At 40.1% G+C, this 21,491-nt stretch overlaps 2 protein-coding genes across 2 annotated transcripts; one reads left to right on the top strand and one right to left on the bottom strand.

The window, feature by feature from the left end:
- LYPLA1 (lysophospholipase 1) lies at window positions 1-11,601 on the bottom strand. Its single transcript, XM_054284841.1, has 9 exons — window positions 11,480-11,601; window positions 11,024-11,055; window positions 7,919-7,984; window positions 6,357-6,404; window positions 5,438-5,508; window positions 4,800-4,873; window positions 3,935-4,036; window positions 3,155-3,331; window positions 1-1,771 (listed from the first exon to the last, which is right to left on the bottom strand). The coding sequence occupies exons 1-9, from the start codon at window positions 11,546-11,548 to the stop codon at window positions 1,718-1,720; spliced, it is 693 nt and encodes a 230-aa protein (XP_054140816.1). The 5' UTR covers window positions 11,549-11,601; the 3' UTR covers window positions 1-1,717.
- A 2,777-nt stretch (window positions 11,602-14,378) lies between these two features.
- On the top strand, window positions 14,379-20,796 carry MRPL15 (mitochondrial ribosomal protein L15). The gene is made up of 5 exons (XM_054284836.1): window positions 14,379-14,521; window positions 15,699-15,856; window positions 18,200-18,365; window positions 18,848-18,971; window positions 20,213-20,796. Exons 1-5 carry the CDS (start codon window positions 14,423-14,425, stop codon window positions 20,548-20,550), a joined length of 885 nt encoding a protein of 294 aa, XP_054140811.1. The 5' UTR covers window positions 14,379-14,422; the 3' UTR covers window positions 20,551-20,796.
- The last annotated feature ends 695 nt before the right edge of the window (window positions 20,797-21,491 follow it).

Genomic DNA, 21,491 nt, shown 5'->3' with positions numbered 1-21,491 from the left:
AAAAAAAAAAAAAAAACCACACTGAAACACTGAAAACTGGTTACTCAGACTAGGTAAACAGGTCAGATCTCTGGCAGCAGCAATGCTAGAGGAGAGATATAAAGGTGCAATTCCTCATGTGTGTATTTGTACTGGCAGATACCTGATGTAAATTCACATACACTGTAAGAGGACCCCTGGGAGAGGAAAAGTACCTTAAACTGAGGTGTGCAGCACAGTGCTGACATGACAGATACATCCAAGATAGAAATATTCTTTGACTGAAAGCATATTACAGGATAGAACATTGTTATGCAGCACATTATGCAGTAAGAAGTGTAGTGCATTGTTTTAAACATTCCTAATGTGGTAACAGCCTCTGAATGCCACAGAACAGCTGCTCCCAGCAGTAAATTATGGCTCTGAACTGAAAAAAAGCTATTGAGTGTGCATCAACTCCTGTAAACCAGTGCATTCTACAATTTTAAGGTTCTGAAAGAAGAAACATTTTGTATCTTGTAAATTTGCTCCTTTTTTCCCAGGATAGGTCTTTATATTCCTAGGCTATACTGATCTGGGAAAATGTAGAAGGATAGATTTTAAAAGAAAATGCTTTGTTCCAATTCAGAAAAAAAATCAAGTCTCAACATGTAATAAGAGAAGGTATTATATGGTATTATCTAAAAGTATCACTTTAAAATTTAGCTAAGTTATATCCCAATTGCACTTATATTTCTAGCAAAAAATAATTCAAATAAGCATGTGTTACAGATAAGAGTTCAACAATACACAGAACTACATACATGCACTATTTTCAGTTATTTTCTCCAAAGTACAGAGAAAAAAAATCAAAACAATATTCTGTAGTTGTTCGTGTGAAATACATAAACAAATGAAAACTACAAATAAAGCATCAGATGAATATTCAGTATGAAAACAAGGATTTTTTTTAACAAAACTCAAATTAATCCTATGCACTTTATCAGAATTCTGTTCCAAGTCAACATTTGCAATGAGTTTAAAAGAAAAAAGACAATAAGACAAACAACAGTCTAATAATGAATGAATGAGTCCCTTTAGAATTTCCACAGTATTTATCTATATCAACATTTCAAAATTGAGGTGGTTTAAATATAAGAAATACCTTTGCTGACTTCTAGCCATTATAGAACTACCCTCCTTATCTGTTAAAGAATTAACATATAATCCTTAAGCTTTATCCCTGGTAGCATTTATTCTACCATCATATGCCCACTACATTACATGTTCTGTACTTTATGCCCACTGTGTTTTATGTTGTGTTCTTTATGCATTCATTACATAAAAGAAATGCCATGTTTTCAATGAAGAAGGAAAGAACAAATCACATTTCAAGTAAAACTTAACTGGTCACATCTATCTTGCTCACCTAAATTTAGTTTTTTATTACTTGTACAAATAGTTTGAAATTCTGCAATCAAGAAAAAAAATAATCCAACATTTTAAAACAGTTACATTCTGTCATTGTTATGTAGTTCCCTCATTCACATCCTTCCCAGCACTGGCTGAAAAATACTAAAAAGATAATCATTTCTTGTACATGTGTATTATTTAATCTTCATTGTAAGTATAAATTTGCAACACAGTAGTAACACTGCAGGTATAGAAATAATGTTTCCTATCAGGCATATGAAAAGATTTAACACTCTACCACAGTTGATGCTGGTGTATTTATATAGAAGGCTTCTCACAGATAAATTCAGTCTATGGGAGGTAGATGTTTGTCTATGAACTGTTTTACATCCATCATTTCCTGTTTAAAGATAAAAGTCTGTATTAGTTGAAGTCGTCTACCACTACGCAATCAGCTACATTAAATCATGCTTTAACATTGAGTTATAATGAGCAGCTGGGCTAGAGATATTGAGCAATCAGTTACTTAATTACCACTCTGCACACAAGTCAGGCTGATAACTTCACAGTGCTGATATGCACTTAGCAGAGGCTAAAATACAAGAAAAAAAGCAAAGACTACTTTTTCTCTTCCTCTGGAGCTGAACAAGCAAGCTGCATATTAAGTGATCTTGATAGCACCAGGGTGACTGTGTAGCTAAGGCCATAGCTTCTTTTATACTTTAAACTTTTACAAGTTAGCAGCAGCATGGAAAGCCAGCAACTCCTCCTCCTAACCATCCAGTTTCATTTTCAGCATGCTTCCTTCCTTAAGCAAAAGAAATACAGCAAACAAGACTGAGAAACTAATCCATGGTAATCTTTTTTTAAATTAAGTCACTGTTGTAAGAAAGAACACCTTACTAATATATTTGTGTAACAGCTCAGCAATATTACAGGCTCAATGCAGCACTACTCTGTAAATGTTACAAAGAGGGTGTTCAAAGTTACAGTTCCCACAAGATGCAACAATCTAAATTAACAATGTTACTGCTGCTGGCAAATCTGTTCTTTGCTTCCTCTTTGATTTCTTGCTCTCATCACTTACTTAGTTGAGTTCTGAAGCTCCAGCTCCCTGTGGCTGCAAACACTGAAGGCTGCAGCTTTTGCCATTTTAGCAAATTCAAATGATTCAAGGAAGTTTCTGACCCGCCCCAGAGCCGGTACAAGGAGGAAGTGAGGGCCACGAGGTCAGGAACAGAAGGAGTCCACCCCTCTCTGGCAGCAGGAAGTTCTTACATCAGCTCAGCTGTCTGCTGAGCCAGAACCATAAATGCAGGCTCTGAGGCTGCCTCTTCCATAGTGTCAGACCTCCCTCCCTACTCCTTCTATGCTTCCCTCCGCAGAACTACCAGGATTCTTCTCTCCAAAACACCATCTTGGATTTATGCCATGAGAATTTGTCTTTTAATTCTAATTAGGTTTTTTAACTAAGCAAATAATAAAAATTTGTGAAAAAGAGCATTTTATAGACCAAGTCACCTAGTCCCCAAAATACAATCGTACAAGGAAGTTCTCACCTGTCATACAAACTTCTGCTTTGGATGCTTTTTAGCCCAGAATTCAGTATACATCAAAATAAATAGCATGAAGCATGTATTAAAAAAAAAAAAAAAAGAAACAAAACCAAAACAAAGAGAGCAAACAAAAACTAACCCCCCTCACAAAAAGCCTATAAATATTAGTTTTGAAGGAAAAAGAATTAACTATAACCAGCTAAAACAGGCTGTATTTAGAAAATTACCTCAAGAGATGAACTATGCATCATGCCAGAGTAAGTCTTGAAGGTTACATTGGCTGGATTTATCATAGTCTTCAGCTTCTCAACAGTGAGGGAACCAAACATTACAGGAACCAGGGGGTCACAGTCCCCATGGCACTGAAGAACAGCAATATCCTTGTTGACACCACTGATAGGGCCCTAGGAGGGGTGGAATTAGACAGGAGAAGAGAAGAAAGAGACACTAAGTGGAGATAAGGCTAACACCTTTGAAATAAAAAAAAACATGGCACTATACCCTGTGACATGACAAGCAAATTGAATTCTGAGGGGAAATAGTACAATGTATGGCCTGCAAGCAGCTCCTTATGAAGTAAGCTCTGTACCTGACAACACATTAAGCTCAAAGACATGCAAATAAAATTTTGACAAAAAGTTTTGTAACAGAAAGTCATAATTTCTGGCCAAGTAAAAAACTTGAAATTTTGCTCAAACACTCAGTCTCTAATAAGACAGTGCCTCGCAATGGAACAAATGGCAGACAGAAAATTAACCTTCAAGGAAAATTTGTTCTGTCCTTTAAATTTTCTAGTAGTGTCATTTTAAGCAAAAATAGCTACTGAGTGTTTCTTCATTTTCCTTACTTAACAAAATCTAAAATTTTAAGGCCCTATTTTAAAAACTTCCAAATTATCAAACAACAGTCATCCGGTAATAATGATGACCACTAATTCTTGCACAAGATTCAATCTTCAGAGATACTCATTCCCTAAGTGCAAATCATCTCGGGAAAGAAACAAATACCTGAGGAAAAGAAGCCCGTAGAGGAAGCCAGCAGCTGAGGGCTACAACGCCTGCTAATTTCTGATGTGTTGTAAGAGCTGTATACAGTGATAAAGCACCTCCCTAAAATAAAGAGATATAAATATTATTAGAATAATGACAGTAAAGTTCTTTTTAATGTTTGCTTCAAAATCCCTGATTTCTCCTTTAAAAGTCTTTTCCTATTGCAATCTATTCTCCTTTAGAGCCAACAACTAAAACCAGTACTTATGTACAACGTTTGTTTTGCTTTTTCTCCTCCCTTCCAAGTCCATGTGGTCAATTCAGAGGTAAGCCAGCAAATTTACTGTAACTAACACTTGTGAAAAAAACCCCAAAACCAAAGACTATTACTCACAACATTTTAGCACTGCAATAATTTCATCACAACAGTATTATCACTACTTTAATATTTAATTCATTTGCATGCAGACTGGGGGAGTTGATGTATGGACCAATTAATCAACTAACCTACCTACCACAGATGCCCTACAAGTGTAAAGGAAAAGATTTCCCAAATAAATCCAGACCACCAAATATCTACCAAATTCAATTAAAAATATTACCAAAATTTTCAAGCAGAACTATTTAGGTTACGTACATAAAGGTTTTGAACAGACAATTTATTTTAGTACCTTTTTTACACATGTATGTTCATTTTCCAGACAACAGTAATTATTTGCATAGAATCAAAAAACTTCATTTGTTAAAGCAAAATTGGCACCTTAAAATTTTAGAGGCATCTAACATCAGCTGATTTCAATTTAAGTGTTTGGGTTTCTGAAGTTAATAAAGCTAGGTTACTTCCCTAGAAAAATGACAATGGTTCTTTCCAACCATACCTTACCTGAGAAAAGCCTCCCAGAATAATTCTATTAGAAGGAATTCCATTTTTTACTTCTTGATCTATCAGTGCTTTAACTGCAACATAAATAAAGGCCAGCTGTTAAAATCCACTCCATTCTCTAGAAAGTCCAGAAGAGGAAAAATGCATTCTTCCTGGCATCAAGAGAAAGCTAGTGAAAGGAAAATCTAGGCTTCTACTACCAGAAGACCTAGAGCACAGTCAGAAATGTCAGGGCCACTGTATCATTTCCAAAGAGAAAAACATGCAAATCGGTTTTGCAAAAGCTCCAGTGTTGGGAAGATGGCATCCTCTTCCAACTAAAAGCAACACAACTGGATGCCAATACTGCTCTGACCTGCTGCACTACCCAAAAGCTCTTTAAAAAACCTACACTTGTTCCCATATTTCAGAGTATGAAGTGTTTATATTGATGAATTACTCTACTTACTAATAAAGTTAAAAAACAAACAAACAATAAACAATTAATGTAGCTAAACTTTGGTCAGTGATAATACCATATACAAATATTCTTTTCCCTAAAAAAATATTAGCTTTAGAAAACCTGTTTCAGACTGATAGTTAATTTTCAAGAATACCTGGAAGTACTTTTAAGACATAAAAAATTCTCCTAAGTATACCATTCTCCGCCGCCTGCTTGATCCCAGCTTCATCTTCCTGTGAATCTGGAGAAAGTCCAATGATATCAAACCTTACAGAAACATCAACAAGAGCATTACTCATTAGAGCATCCATTCCAGTTCTTTAATACACAAATAATGAAATCTGGATGTTTTCCAGACAAAAATGTTAGCTGTCATATTGTTTATTGCCAACTACCCATAGATCACAAGAAACAGTGCACAATCTGTGAATGTGGCTTAAAAGACTAGATCTAGTCAACAAGGCTGTTCTGAGTTTTGACATCTTCTGTAACTTACTGCAGATTAAGCAGCACAGTTTTGATATTTGCTCAAAAAAATATTAGCAGGAATTTTGCTGCATGTAGAAGTTAAAATATGGTTTGAAGAAATACAAGAAAAACAAACACAAGTTACTCTGGGGGGAAGGGGGAAAGCCCAAAATCCAATAAAACTGAAGACTGGTTTCAGATCATTGAAACCAAGTTCTTCTTGCTCTCTATTCAGAATGAATGTTCTAAAGAACAGTTTCTACATATCCTACTGACCCACCAAATATTACTCACTAGTAGCAATAATATTTCCACTCCAAGTCTCTGCTTCTACTGACTAGGAATTCAGACACAATGCATACTACAGACCATATCTGTAGAATAAAAATGGGGTTTTGTTCTAAGATATACAGATTAGTCCTGAGGAATAATCACTAGCATAGATACAAAATGATAACTAGAATGTACTCATGGCAGCCCTTTTAGTTCTGTTCTTTTATAAGAAAATATCTAAAGTAAAAAGGTTTACACTTTCATGTGATTAAAACCAGATACTCAGGTTGCTCATGATTTTAAATTAAGAACAATGAGTTCATAGCCCCAGATATAATTTGATTAGAACTATCTGCATTTGAACAAATACTTACCATGATGGCATAGACATGTTCATGTTCAAAGAAACAGGCATAACTGGCCTAGAAATGAGAATGAACACTCTTGACATAAGATATATACTGAAATTCAATAATGCAGATGCAGTAACATCATGGAATTGCATATCCTCTGTCTTACTTTTAAGCAGTAATTAACATTAGCTGTTTTGCAGCATCTGCTGAAGAAACTCACTTGAAACCTGCCAGCCCAAACACATTTAATATTCAGGGTTGAATTACCACTCTCTATGGAGAGCAAGCAAAACATTAATGGGCTGCTTTAAATGTGCATGTGTGTGAGTGCATATATCTCATAAACATATTTTAATATAAATATATCATTGACTCCTTTGTATTTAGGAATTATTTATCACAGTTCCATTCAGTGGATTAGGCACCTTCTACAGCAGCATCACCAGGAAGCAGCCAAAAGCAGCACATGGTGGAGCCTGGCCATGCATGTTTCTGTCAGCAGCTGAATCTGCTTGGGCAGTGCCTGCCCTCACTGCTGGGCTCCCTCCCAGCCCTGTGCCATCTCTTCAGCCACAGCAAGGCAGCTTCAGGATGGATCATGCCATGGATCAAACCTGGCTTGAGTTTTAATCTATAGCAACTGAGCAGCATAAGTGCTGTGGGGAAGGATTGAAAGAAGACAAAGGGCAAGCAAAGAAAACAGCAGATATTGCTAAGCTCCTTTTGAATGGTTCAGCAAAGCTGGGGCACGTGGTAAAATAAATAAATAAACCACAGCTCAGTGATACACCAAAACTTTGCTTCCTTCTCTCCCTATCATCTCTGCTCCACGTCTGCCAAGACCACTGGAGCAAGAGACAATCTAAGTTTTGTGTTAAAATAAATTAAGATTATACTTTATTAGTTTTTCTACCACCAAGCCAATAGTAGATAGATCTTACTGCCTTATTTACTGGTGCCTGATGATGCTTAGAAGTATTTCATTTCTCAAATTGCACACAAAGACAGCTCATATTGCATTATTTGCTGAAAATATCAGCTATATCAAAATATTGACTATCCTGTCAATCTTTAAATTTCTTTGTAACATACGCAAGTTTCAATCTACTATACACACACCCAAGTTTAAGTACAGCTGGTTAATGCAAATTATGTGTAATGGTAAGTAAAATAAAATAAAAAAATTACTCCATCATAAAATTGTTTTTGACAAAAGATTGTTGGGGGGGGGGGGGAGGGGGGAAGATACGAACAAACAACCCATTCCACTGGGAAAAAATTCAAAAAATATAACTTTGTACCTAAGACTTTCCAAATATGTTCTCAGCCTGAATAAGCACCAGAACCAAAGTACAAATAAAAATGCAGTTTTACCCCAAAGTAAATCACACAGAATTTCCTGAAAACAAAAAACACTTAATAGCATCAACACTATTTTAGAATGGGCTTTTATATAAAAAACAAAAATGCAGGAATAGCCAGATGCCATCTCACTTCTGAGGTGTCTCTCTGACATCTGCACAAGTGTTTTAACAGATGATGTCTCTACAGAAAAAGGTAAAACAAGAAAGTTACAAACTTACGCGTGTGGGCAGATGTATTTCACATGGGGGCTTTTGATACCAGCGAGTGCTTCTGACCATCCGTGCCTGCAAAGAAAAACATTCTCAACTGCTTTTAGGTTTTGGCTTAGTTCTTATTTCTGAACTGGTGCATCAGCACAAACCAAGTATGAAACATGCTGAATTAGATCAATATCAACACACTTTTAGAAAATATTTACATCAACCACAGTGTACTATGAATGTAGTACTAAAGTTAGAAGGTTTGTTTGGCCCTTGAATGCTTGTGGCATATACACAGTCAGGAAGACTTGATCTAATTTGGTTGTCATAGTTGTGGTGCAGCTAGAGAAATATCACTTTGGCTCCAGGCAAAGCCCACTCTGTATCTGTATCTGTCTGGCTTTATTAATTTGTGTGCCAGAACAGATGCACACAGGTATCCTGCTTCCAGGCAGCACAGAGGCTGCTTTGCTGCTCCTGCAGAGCTCAGACAGCTTCTCTGACAGCCAGCTTGGCATTCTGTGAACCACATTTCTTGATGTGGGACAGTAGCAAACCAACACCTAAGCTAACTCCACATGGATCCAACCCCATCAATCAGCCCTATTAACTCCAGCTCAGCTTGAATGCTCTTGGATTCAGGCAGTCCTGAACAACACCCCAGACTGCAGTGGCTTTTTAATCTCAAGCAGATACAGTATATGAATGTCCATAACAGAACAAGATCTGCACAGCAGGTGAGTTAATGAGCTTCCTCCAAACCAGAACACTGGAGAGCATAAGGTCAACACTCACTCCAGGCCTCATTGAGACAGGAACTGACCTTGACCCAAATCTGAACCCATGCACAGCCACTGCACATGCCTGCACTTGGCTTTCCAGAACACTCATTTCACCTATATTTCCTGATTTTTCCTCATCATTTAGTATTCCTAACTCACCCATTAAATTCGATACTGAGAATTTGGTTCTAAGCAGGGAACACCTCTAATAAATCCGTCAGTGATACAGTTGAACTAATCAGACCAATAGCAGACCAGCCATAAAGGCATGATTGGTTTAGTTTTAATACCATCCTGAAGAAAGTTAATTAATGTATGCTACCTGAAGTTGAAGGCAATTCCAACACACTGACATTTGAAGCACTGATTGTACCTCAGCCTACTTCCTATCAGTACTTTTAGATATATTATTAACAAATTGCAGGAAATACGATTTGCACAATATTTGCAGTATCAGAGAGTTGAATAAGAGTCTAAAGGAGAAATATCACTGAGAAAAAATAGTTACATAAGAATTTAGGAACATATTTTAGCCAATTATGAAGTTGACAAATTTGAAAAGCAACATTGTGTACATAGTAATGCAGACTCCTTAGAACAATTCTCTATATGGCACCTTTTGTTCAGATTTTGACAAGTATGTACCAATCTTTAAGTGCCATTTATACAGGAGCTAAGACAGAAAAAGCATGTAACTCTGTTAAACACTTTCCAGAGTAAGAAAAATGCAGCTGGCAAATGGAAGTGATCAATTTAGAAATTCATGTGAAGCGGAACAGGTCAGTTTAAACTGGGGGAAGTTATAAAATTGTTAATAGGTTTGCTTCAGGCAATTTTTTGGGTCACTCCTACAGCTTTTACTTAAAAAAACCACAAACAACAGTATGTCAAAGGCAGTATATTTAATCTAATCTGCAGCAGACTAGAAGAAGAAATACACCTAAATCACTGTATTTCCACAGAGGTGTCATGTCTTGTCAAATGCAGACGTTCCAGTATGCTCACTGCATTTGCAAGATTGAGGCTGTGCCTTAGCTCTGACACTGAAATGGAAATGCCACCTTGTCTAGGGAATATAACTTAGGTTAAAGAGAAAGTCTCTATTTTTTACCCCCTGCCAAAACAAACACCGAGCCAATTTGCAAGGACTCAAATTCCAAAAGCTCAAAAGATTCTGCAATCACTTGCTGAACATTTGGTGCCAAGATGCAGGCAGTACTGCTGCCTCAGCTGCCTCCCACCAGCAGAAAGGAAGAGGGGTAATGCAAACAAGGTGTTGTGCCAGCACAACACATCAGAGCAAAAACCTCCACTTGTAGAATACTGCCAAGTGCATGGATTTGACTCTTTTTTAACTTACTAAATGCCCAGGTTATGCAAGTTTTAATTCTGGCAGCTAATTTTAGTTAGTACTTTGGAAAAAATAACATAGCAAGTTTCAACCTAGATGCAACATTCAAGTTCCAGGTAACAAAAAAAAAAAGTTCTTAAAAAAATATTATGTAATTTTAGCCACAAGGGAGCAAAATAGACAAAGCATTCATGCTATTTATTTTCAGTATCTAAGTGCCAATTCCTTTAAAGTCTTCCACTAAAAAGGCTTCAACACTCTCTTAACTTGTTAATTCAATGGCTTTAATGAATGCATGCTTATTTCTGGGTACACACAAGCTTCAAAAGGAAACATTACACCAGAGCTAGAATGCCTCCCAGAAATTCCCTACTCTTTCCATTTCTACTCAAACATGGAAATAACAGGAACAAGGCAACAGGGCATTACACATTTTATTTAGGGGGCATTTTTTTGGAGTCTGAAGACCATATTTCAGAGACAAAAATCTGTAGATATTAGGTGACTACTTTGGAGTTTGCTTATATAGATCAAAGAGGTCTGGATTTTAGTGTAAGTATGACATATTGATGAAGAAACCACAGACTAACAGCAGCTATTGTTAAACCAACAATCCACAAGTCTGGAATAAAAAAGAACTCTAAATTTAGACAAACACAGGAATAACCAGAAACCCACTCTCAGGAAAGCAAATGATCAGAAAATCACACTCTTCTTTTTCTACAAAGTTTGTCTCAGGGACAAAAGAGAAATCACATTTAGACCAAATTAGGTGAGTAAAGTTTTCAAGGACTTAGTGGAAAATTTTAATTAAATAGTTGTCACCATCATTGCAGGCCACGTGAAGTTTTATCTGCTGTTGGCCGCTGCATTCAGTAAAGGGCAAAATAAGAAGCTTAAGTAAATTTTAACTGCTCACGTGCTTAAAATATGCAGGTTATATTTGAAAGTATAATAGCTACTGAGTATGCAATAGATCAGAATACACACCCGGTATCTCCTAATCCGTGAAGAAAAATGACCTGAGGGAAATAAAACAGCAACAACACACAAAAAAAAAAAAAAAAAAAAAAAAAAGACAACAAAGGCAGAGGTTTAGGATCAGTGAACAGGCACACGAGCCCCAGGCGCCCACCCAAGGTCAGGCGCGGTTCGAAGCGCGGCACCACTTTCTCCCAAGAAAACTCCGCTTCGCTCACTTCCCCTCCCCGGCCCCGCCGCCATCAGCGGCCGCTCCCCGCGGGCACCGCTGCCCTTCCAGGTGCCGAGCCCGGCCCGCCTCTGCACGGCAAGGGAAGGCGAGGGACGGGAGCGACCCGCCCGCCATCCCCCTCAGCGGCGGCGCGGCCGCGCCTCGCCCCCCGCCCGCCCGCGGCCGCCGCGCCAACAAAGCGGGGCGGCGGCGCTGCCTGCCCGCGCTCCCGGCCCGCGCCCCGCCACACTCACGGCGGCCGTGGCCTTCCTGGCGGCCGGGACGATGGCGGGCAGAGGAGCCGACATGTTGTTGCCGCACATGCACCGGGCTGCGGGGCGGCCGGCGGGACACGGGCCAGCGGCGGGAGGCGACGCGGGAGGCGGCGGAGTCGGTGGGAGGGGCGCGGGCGGGCGGGCGCCTGGCGCTGAGCTGTAAGGCCCGGGGGAAGGAGGAAATTACGGTATTCTTAAATAGGTGAAATAGAAAAGGCTAAGTCACGGGATGGCAGGGAAAGCAGCACAAATACAGCAAACAGCACGGCGAGACGGGGCTCGTCTGTACTCATCGGGTCAGATGCCTTCACCGCCGAATTAAACCTCTCGGCTTACAGCTCCCAAGTCACTGATTCTTACTCATCTTGAGATGTGTTAGGCTATTCAGGCACTCTGGTTGGAGTTACTGGATCATTCCAGTCCATTCCAAACACTTAGACCGACTCTGAATATGTATGGCAAACACATTTCTATCAGAAGGGAATACTTTGTTCTTTGTCTTCTCTTCCATACATCTCTGTCAGATATTTACTCCCAGAAAATCAATATGCTCATTGTGTTTGCCGGGTGGTAAGTGGCTGCCATGGATGCTTGTTTGGCAGCTCCAAGAGCAGCTGAACGCACACTGTGCTTCTTTCACATCCTTCCCACTGCTGTGCTCCATCCCAAACAGGGACAATTTTTCACAAAGCTTTTGCTCATCAACATCACCAGCACTGGCTGCATAAAACTTATTGGAGGAGCCCTTATGACAGCTGTGTAACATTGAATGCACATCCTCTTTTGCCATGATTGTTAGGCTGCTTTGATACATAGTATTGATGCCAGGGCATCCCTGTTATTGCTAAAATTTGATTATTTTCACAGGTAACTTTTTGTGGTTTGATTTGTCTCTAATTTAGCATGTGCTCCTGCCTCATGTACTGTACCCAATTCAAGAAAATACAGTTTATGCTTTAAAAGTTCTTCAAAGATTAGGAGCTGCACATGATGTCAGGTGCTTATTAAGTATGCTGAACCTGACTCTTGCTCTACATCATCTTTTTGGGACATGAAAAAAATTTTGCTTTCCCTCACTACTCTGCTATTTACCATGTAAATGTCACTTCCATTAGGTGAGCTGCTACTGAACTTCCAGCCTAAGAAGTAATAGTCTGCTAATAAACAGAACAAGATTTTAGTATTTTAGTCAGCAGAGCTGGAGTGATCTTACTTGAATTCCTGGTTGCTGCTAGCCTGGCCCCAGGGGGGGCACTGGGGAAACGTGAGCTCTGCATGGATTGGGCATGGGGCATTGTCTGCTGGGCACAGACAAGTGTTCAAGAAACTGAAACAGGAATGCCAAATTGCTGGAAACATCTGAGCTGTGAACCTTTCAAAAATGGTACATTGGCTGTCCCTTCAGAGTGAGATATCTATCTTGGGTATTATACTTTTCCACCTGATTTGAAATTTCTGTTTAGATCAGTGAGAGTTTTACAAGGCAAAGCATTCCTTAAATTATTTAGTTTTCCCTGCCCTAGAGGCTAAAATGGGCTTAGATGAAATGGTTGTCCATACCAGCATCTTGTGTATTGTTACAATGTAATTTTTTAAAGGGGTAACAAGCTACATAGATTTCAAACTGAAACTCACAGATTTCTGCAGCATGATTGTCATTTTACCTCCATCCATTCTCAGTGCTGGCAGAGCTGCTGCCTGATCCCTTCTCCAGTCTGAAGCAGACATTGAACATGGAAGAAGGTACTGTCAAACAGAAGTTTCACGATGGAAAGCAGGATATTACACTGAGGAGTATCAGCTTTCACAACGGGAGTTGTTCTTTCTGCTCTGTAACTCCACAGTGGCAGCTTCTACAATTCAGTTCTTCACTGCACTGAGCCTACACCCCACACACCCTTCCCACCAGACCAATATACTGATGGAAGCTGCTGTATGGTTTTCCATAAACTAGGTGCACATTTAAAGTTAAAGGACTGAAATAATAGATGCAATCAAGTACTGCAGCAGTACCAGGAATGTCTCTGTCTCAGCAGTACTAGGAATGTCTTTGTCTCAGTGTTGACTGCAGTAATTTTATTCCCAATGTTCAGTGAGGGGCTCAGATTTGGATTTGTGCTGAACACAGGAAGGATAATATAGAGATGTTTCTGCTATAGCTCAGCAGAGCTTACGCAGAGCCAAGGCCTCCTCTGCTTTTCACGTTGCCATGCTCATGAGAAGACTGGGAATGCATGGGAGGAAACACAGCCAGGACAGGTGACCTCAATCACCAAAGGGATATTCCAGACCTTATGTCATCATGCTCAGTATATAAAGTGGGGGGAAGAAGGAGGGGGGATGTTTTGGGTGATGGTATTTGTCTTCCCATGTACCCATTACACATGGTGAGGCTCTGCTCTCCTGGAGATGGCTGACCACCTGCCTACCCATGGTAAAGAGTGAATTCATCCCTTCTTTTGCTTTGCGTGGATGTGCAGCTTTTGCTTTCCCTATTAATGTCCTTATCTTAACCCACGAGCTTTCTACCTTTTATCCTTCCAATTCTTTCCCTGATCCCACTGATGGCGGGGTGGCTGTTCCTGGGGTGACGCCCCGGGAGTCTGCCCCGCAATGGACACTCCAGTACCTGCACGGGGGCAGCTGAAAAAGGCCAGCCGCGTTTAGATGCCTGATGGTTTTAGAGACTCGGCTTGGGGACACTTGGCTGAGGTCTCAGTAACAAAACAGCAGTGACAAAACGCCAGGAGCGCCCTGTTCCCAACCATTGGAATTCCGAGCTCCGGGACCGCCGGACACCGGGCCCGCCGCCCCCGCCTGCGCGACACCGCTGCGAACGCGCGGCAGCCGCGGTTTGCGGCGCTGCCGTAAAGCGGCGCGGCCGGGCGTGCTCGCCGCGGGCGCCCTTGGCAGGGAGCGGCCATGAGCGGGAGCGGCGTGAGCCGGGGCCTGGAGCTGCTGCGCTCGCTGCCCAGGGTCAGCCTGGCCAACCTAAGGCCCAACCCCGGCGCCAAAAAGCGGGTGAGTGCCTGCGACCCGCCGGCTGGGCCCGGGCGGCAGGACTGTGCCCCGGCAGCGGGCGCGCCCCGTCCCGGTGCGGTTTGCCCCTGGGCTGTCAGGAGATCGTCCTGGCACGGCCAGGAGAGCCGCATGGCCAGAGCAGGCGTGGAGAGGCTGAGGAGCGGATGGCACTGCTGTGTCTGTGTGTGTGTGTATTTGTGTGTGTGTATGTGTCTGTGTGTATATATGCGTGTCTTTGTGTATGTGTGTGTATTTGTGTGTATGTGTATATGTATGTGTGTGTGTGTATTTGTGTGTATCTGTGTGTGTGTATGTATCTGTGTCTGTGTATGTATCTGTGTCTCTGTGTGTATTTGTGTGTGTCTGTGTGTGTGTATATACGTGTGTCTTTGTGTATGTGTGTGTATTTGTGTGTATGGGTATATGTATGTGTGTGTCTGTGTGTGTGTATATATGTGTGTCTTTGTGTATGTGTGTGTATGTGTGTGTGTGTGCTGGCCCGCCGCTTGCCCTTTGCGTGCCTTGTGGCCGATGCGTGCCCGTCCCCGCAGAGCTGCCTGATGGGTGGTGCTGGCTGAACCTCAGGGCATTGCTGGGGCTGAAGGGGAACAGTAAAAGGCTTCGAGCTCCAGGTGTTTATGGGATGGAGTAATGTGTTTGGAAATGGAAGGGAAAAGGAATGTGATGCCAGCTAACATTGCTGTTCTTACTTCTCGAAAACAAACCTGTGAGCTGTCTCCTTATAAAGTGGTAGAGAAATTACGAAAAGAAACGAGGGAGAAACTCTCGTAGTTTGGGGGGAACATTAGTGAACAGGGAGATGAGATTCAAGGGCTGAAACCATAGGAGCAGAGAAGGTAACAGCCAGCAGCACTATCCTGAAAGTGCTGAAGACTCCTGAATAGTACGGAATTCAAGTGCATTTTGTGCCAGACTCGACCGTCCCTGCCACCAAAGGAAGCTGATTTGTCCCCAGACTATTTGTGATGCCAGCCTAAAGCTGTGCTCTGCAAAAATCACATTAACTGCTTTTCTATTTTTCCTCTTAGAAAAGATCTATAACTTAATTTTTCCTCAAAATCAGCATTTTCTCAATTGTTTATGTCTCTGAAACTAATATTTTGTAGGTACTGGTCTCTGCAGTAGTTGTCTAAATGTACCATTGGTTGTTTTGAAGGAGCGACGACGTGGCCGTGGAAGGTACGGGGGTCGGAAGTGTGGCCGAGGGCACAAAGGAGAAAGGCAAAGAGGGAATCGGCCCCGACTGGGCTTTGAGGGTGGCCAGACTCCATTTTACTTGGCCATACCGAAATATGGATTTAATGAGGGACATAGGTAAGTGTCTAAACATGTACTTGGAAATTAATCATTGTTTGCATTTCTTGATCTTTCCCCTGAAGCAAGAATTCAGGATGCCAATACAGGCCTAACTGAAAAAGTTCAGCTTCCCAAATTCCTCTCAGGTTGTTAGCTTCTTTACCAGAAGAATCTCCCATTTCTTGTGAGATTATTATTTTAATTAATTATTTCCTGTTTTGCACATCTGCTTATTTACTCGCTTCTCCTCACAATCCTTTACGTGTAACAGACTACCTTTCCTCTTCCAGCTGAGTTAATTTCTCCTCTGAAACTCCTTCATTCCTGCTTGTTTTTCTTTTTGCTTCATAACCCAGTGAACTGAATGGGAACAGTCTGGAGTGAGGATGCTAGACATGGAGGTGTAATCCAAGCCTTGCTTTGTTGTGTCTCCTCACTTTATTCACTAGAAGCTCTGATCTGGTGCCAGCCAAACAATTCTGCTTCTCTTCCTGGTTCTACTCTTTCAGCCCTCTGACACTGTGGTGTTTGTCTGTCTGTGTCATGCCTGTTACATCTAGGATCCTAACAAGCTCTTTAATACCAAAACTGCTGAATGAGGCATTAAATCACCTTTCACCATTGCTCTCCTTGGGCATTTTGCCTTGTTTAATACTTCTGTCCTTTTTTCACATTGTACCTGTTTGTGTCATGTCCTTATTCCACCTTTTTAATGTTTGAGGTTATTCTTCTGACATGTCTTTTCTCCAGTCACAGTTCTTCCCTGGAGAGGTGTGTGTCAGAGGTATTTTCAAATTTCCTTCACTTATATTGATAGTTTAAAAAAAATTGATTAAAATGATAAAATTTTTTGGAAAGCTGGGTTTATTTCATCAGATAGCATTTGTCTTACCTGAGCAGCAACCATTTTGTTGCTTTTTGATCTGGTCTTGCAAACTTCTGTGTCCATACAATGCTGTTACAGGCAGTAATAACAAAAGTCTGCTTCAGCAAACAGACAGTTCAAGGATGAAAAGACTAATGTGTATTTGTGAATTGTTAGACTTGATTTAATGTCCCATTTCCTGATACCACTTCATCAAACGGCTGAGCACTTTTATATTTCCATTCTTAATGCATGCAGTAGAACTTACAGACTTGTCCCAGTTTAAGGGTTTCCTCTGAATGTTAATAGTTTTGAGATGTGACTCAAATTCTATTTCCAGGTACTGTTATTTCCTCCTGTTTGCTAAATTATTACAAGAGTAAACAAGAAGCACTTTCAATAGCTGAAGGCAGAGTGTAAATCCACAGTCCTGCAAAGGAAATGCTGCAGAATTTAGACACTCAACTTCTTATGGTAATAGTGGTCAAAAGTTCATTAATAACCAACAGCAAAATTCCAGCCTCCTGCAGTGACAAGAAATTATTAGGATCTTGCTGTTTTTAACAACATTGACAGCATGTGAAAACAGAAAAAAAGTACTCTGTTGTTTCAATGTTGTTTGCAAAAATTCAGTCAGGCTGCTGTAAATGTTCCTGTGGTGAGCACTGTAAGTGCACTGGAGTGATACTGTTGGGGTGGAGGGAGCACGCTGAACAATGTTTATCTTCACCTCACTCTTCCTTCTGCCTCCACTTCTTGAGCCCTTCTCTGTGAGGGGCTGTGTGACAGCACAAATTCTTGTTCCTTGTCCTTTGTACTGGCTTGTCAGTAACAGATCAGCTGCTTCCCAGTTTGTGAGCTGCCACCCAGAGCCTTCCAATAGCAGCCATCAAATGGATTGTAGGAGGAAGTTTTGGGTATCAGCACAAGTGGTGTGCATAGACAGGAATACACTCTGGCTTTGGAAAACTGTGCTAGGAATTGGTTTGTACAGTGAAGTTAGAATTTGAGAAAAAACAAAAGTAGGTTCTGCTGAAGGCAATGGCTGTTGGCAAGAGAATCCAGCTCCCTTTGGGGAATATGGGTTAGTGCATATTTCCTCAATATTTCTCTTCCTTGATGGTGTTTTGAGGGAGATTCCTTTCAATACTTTTTGAGATGTTAGGTACAGTGGTAATGGATCAGAAAATCTTGTATGTAAGCTCTGCATGTACAGAATTTTGCTGGTAGTCTTTGATATGTGTTTGTATGTTTGGTTTTTTGACTGTCTATCAGCAAAGCACCCAAGGTGGATTCACTTTGAAAGTGGTCATTATTTACAGTCTTGTTGGTTTGCCAAGAAGTGTTGACACTGTAATGTCTTAGTAGTTTTTTGGTTTAGGAGTAGATAAAAACCACAATATCTCAGTTGACCAGTTGCTATAAAAACTTCAGTTTGGTAAATTTCTCATTGTTTTGTTTGGGTTGTTTTTTTTTTTTTGTCTTTCTGTCCCCAGCCTCAGACGTCAGTACCAACCCCTGAGTCTTCAGAGGCTGCAGTACCTGATTGACTTGGGCAGAGTTGACCCCACGCAGCCGATTGACCTAACTCAGCTCGCCAACGCCAGGGGTGTGACAGTGCAGCCTCTCAAGAGGGATTACGGTGTCCAGCTGGTGGAGGAGGTATGCAGACAGCACACTTGGTACTTCAGCCTTTCAGGTTGCCATTCCCATGGTTTGGAAGCATCTTTGATTCTCCACGTTAGTTTGCTGTGGGACTTTTGTGGATCATAAATCCACTAGAGGGCACTGTGTGTCAGCAAAAAAGAAATAACTCTGGAGGATTTCTTCATACCCAGGGGACTGCAGAAATCAGAGTTAAGGAGTAACTCTGATTTCTGCAGTAACAAAAGGCTGAAGAAGTATTTTACAACAGAAAACTGAAATGTACTGAAAAAAATGTATGACTGTTTTGGAAATGGAAAGGTTTTTTTATTCAGCCCAAGTGACTGACAGCAACTTGGTTACTTAACTTTGTGCATGGAACAGACAATTCATAATATTTTTGCAGGATTTAATGTTCCTTATGAGTTTTCAGAGAAGAATAAATGTGTGTCTTAAAATACTCATTTTAATGTTACTGTAATATCTGTTGAAATTTACAGGGTGCTGATATTTTTGCAGCAAAGGTAAATATTGAAGTGCAGAGAGCATCTGAATTAGCAATTGCGGCCATAGAAAAAAACGGAGGCATAGTAACAACATCGTTCTATGACCCAAGGAGCTTGGGTAAGAACTTCTTTTAATTTCTGCCTTTTTTTTTATTTTTGGATGTGCAAAGATTAAATGATCCAAATCAAACTTTCAAACACAGTTCTTAGTAGAAAATCATCAACTTCTAAGCAGCAAAACCAGTTACATGTATATTTATAGAATCATAGAATACTTTGGGTTGGGAGGGACCTTAAAGATCATCTAGTTCTAGCCTCCAATGAGGAAGGATAATGCATCCTCAATTTTGCCCTTTTTAACCATTCACCTGTTTAGCCCTTCCAGTGTTAGTAATTGTATACCAATCAACCAGTTGGGGAAATCTGAATAGCTTTGTAAATAGAGGAACTAAAAATACTCTTTTGCTGGATTTTTGTCTTCAGTTTCCCATGTTTAATAGCACTAAGAAAACTCAGGAAAAAATAGATTAAAAAAACACGGTGGATGTTTATATTTTTAATTTAAAATACTTTTCCACTTAAAGTGAGGAAGTAAGTTACAGAAGCTCAGAATCATTCCAGTTAAAATGGCTATTGTTTTCAGAACACTTTCACTGAAGAATGAGGCTTTGCTTTGCTTGAGGCTGCATCCTGCCTAACATTCATTCATGCAGTTTTTATTGACAATAACGCAGCTTTTATGTGTGAATGAGGCTGAGAAGAGGAATAGACATTTTAAGTGTGCAAAATATGTTACCCTGGGGTGATATAAGTTCTGGGATTTTTTTGGTTCCACAGAATAAAAATAATAAGGTTAAAAGGTTCTGGAATATAATTTGCCAAAATCAGTAAAATTTGAGGAAGAGAAGATAATCCCACAAAAGACTTAAATAGGTGCATGTGACATTGATACTTTATTTAAAATACTCATAGAAGCACTAAATTTGACATTAGTTGGTACACTGTGTAAATAACCATGCAAATGCATTGCTTCAGACTGGGAAATAATAATTTAAATAAGTTCAGTTATGGTTATCTTTCCCAAGTAGTACTTAGGAAATGTAAATGTGTTAAAAGTAGCAACTCCTTCAGACTGGCATTATAAATATCAGTTAAAGCAGAGTTTTTTGTGTGTAAGTGAAACTTGCAAACCACGATCTCATTCTGAACAAGAATACTCTTGAGATTCAGTTTTTTGCTTGGTCCTTTTTGATGTGAGTGTAGTCATTAATTTAGTACAGAATAAGAAGATGTCATTTAATGTCTTTAAATCTGTGTTATGAAGTGCAATCACTAATCTCCTCTCATGTTGGCCCACAGAAATTTTAATCAAGCCAGTGGTATTTTTCCTGCGTGGCAAACCAATCCCGAAGCGAATGCTCCCGCCTGAAGACCTCGTCCGTTACTACACAGATCCCAGGAATCGGGGCTACCTGGCAGATCCATCCAAGGTTGCAGAAGCCAGGCTGGAACTTGCCAAGAAATATGGCTATGTCTTACCAGACATAACCAAGGATGAACTCTTTAAGATGCTAAGTGCACGCAAGGATCCTAGACAGATATTTTTTGGTCTTGCTCCAGGATGGATCGTAAACCTGGCAGACAAGAAAATTCTGAAACCAACTGATGAGAATCTGTTGAAGTACTACAGCTCATGAATTCAGGACTGGACACAATTGCAGGTGTACAGGAAACATCTGGGTATGAAATAATGGGTAGAAGTAGTGTGTGTTTGTTTGTTTTAAGACTCCTATTATACTAGAAAAAACATTTTTTTCTTCATGTAATCTTCTGGTGTAGCTCTCAACTTTTTTATTGTCATAATAGAGTGTATCAGAAGTCTTAACATTTGAAAACAATATGGAGTCTGACATAAAGTGTGGGTCTGGGCACTTTCTCTTCCAGTGGTTTGCCAGTTTTTTGGTTTTTTTTTTTTTTCAGACAAAAGGTTTCGGTGTTGCATTTGTTTCAGAGGATAATTCCAAAGAGTCATTTGACCTAATAATTAGTTTCTATTTCCCCCTCTCAGTTTAAAATCGGAAACATGACTCTACAAAAGCAAAATTAGTTTTACAGTAGTATTGCATAAAATTTTTAGGTAAAAGTTCTAGAAAATGTATCTTGAATAGCTCTAAGAGGTATTTTTGGTTGGGGAATAGTAAAAAGAACCAGAAATAAAAAAGTACTAAAGATTAACCTCTTCCATTCCATAGCTATATTTTGGATTTTGCCATTGCTATCAATAGCACTAAAGCTTGAGGAGAGATCTTGATTTTTCTTTGATATCTTCATATGCAATTGAGACAGAGTGTGCAGTTCAACATAACTTTCTATCTAAATTTGGGACTGGGGGGAAGATAGCTGTCTTAATTCAATGGCCTTTCTTAGGCAGAATTTAAAATTTTGTCCTGACACAAATGTAATCTTATTAATAAAAATGTATAGCAGAACCCAGAGTCAATGGATGACAGTAACAGCAGATTATGAAGGATGGGGATGTGATGGACGAAGTACACAGTCAGAATTCAATTTTCAGCTTGATCACATGTGTGATCAAGCTGAAAATTTCAGATTGCATGTGTGACAGTGGACAAATTAA

The sequence above is a fragment of the Melozone crissalis genome, unplaced genomic scaffold (assembly GCF_028551555.1).
Source record: "Melozone crissalis strain CALT ecotype California unplaced genomic scaffold, PUWL_Pcris_2 ptg000042l_1, whole genome shotgun sequence".
Classification (NCBI taxonomy): domain Eukaryota; kingdom Metazoa; phylum Chordata; class Aves; order Passeriformes; family Passerellidae; genus Melozone; species Melozone crissalis.
The sequence above is the reverse complement of the archived record's forward strand: the minus strand, read 5'-3'. Positions and strand labels throughout refer to the sequence as shown.

Excerpts from the sequence above, each read along its gene's own strand:
- LYPLA1 (XM_054284841.1), bottom strand. The coding sequence starts at position 11,548 with ATGTGCGGCAACAACATGTCGGCTCCTCTGCCCGCCATCGTCCCGGCC. Across the intron at positions 11,056-11,479 it reads CCAGGAAGGCCACGGCCGCC|GTCATTTTTCTTCACGGATT; the intron begins GTGAGTGTGGCG and ends TATTTCCCTCAG. Across the intron at positions 7,985-11,023 it reads CACGGATTAGGAGATACCGG|GCACGGATGGTCAGAAGCAC; the intron begins GTGTGTATTCTG and ends TTTTCTTTGCAG.
- MRPL15 (XM_054284836.1), top strand. The coding sequence starts at position 14,423 with ATGAGCGGGAGCGGCGTGAGCCGGGGCCTGGAGCTGCTGCGCTCGCTG. Across the intron at positions 14,522-15,698 it reads ACCCCGGCGCCAAAAAGCGG|GAGCGACGACGTGGCCGTGG; the intron begins GTGAGTGCCTGC and ends GTTGTTTTGAAG. Across the intron at positions 18,366-18,847 it reads GTGTCCAGCTGGTGGAGGAG|GGTGCTGATATTTTTGCAGC; the intron begins GTATGCAGACAG and ends TGAAATTTACAG.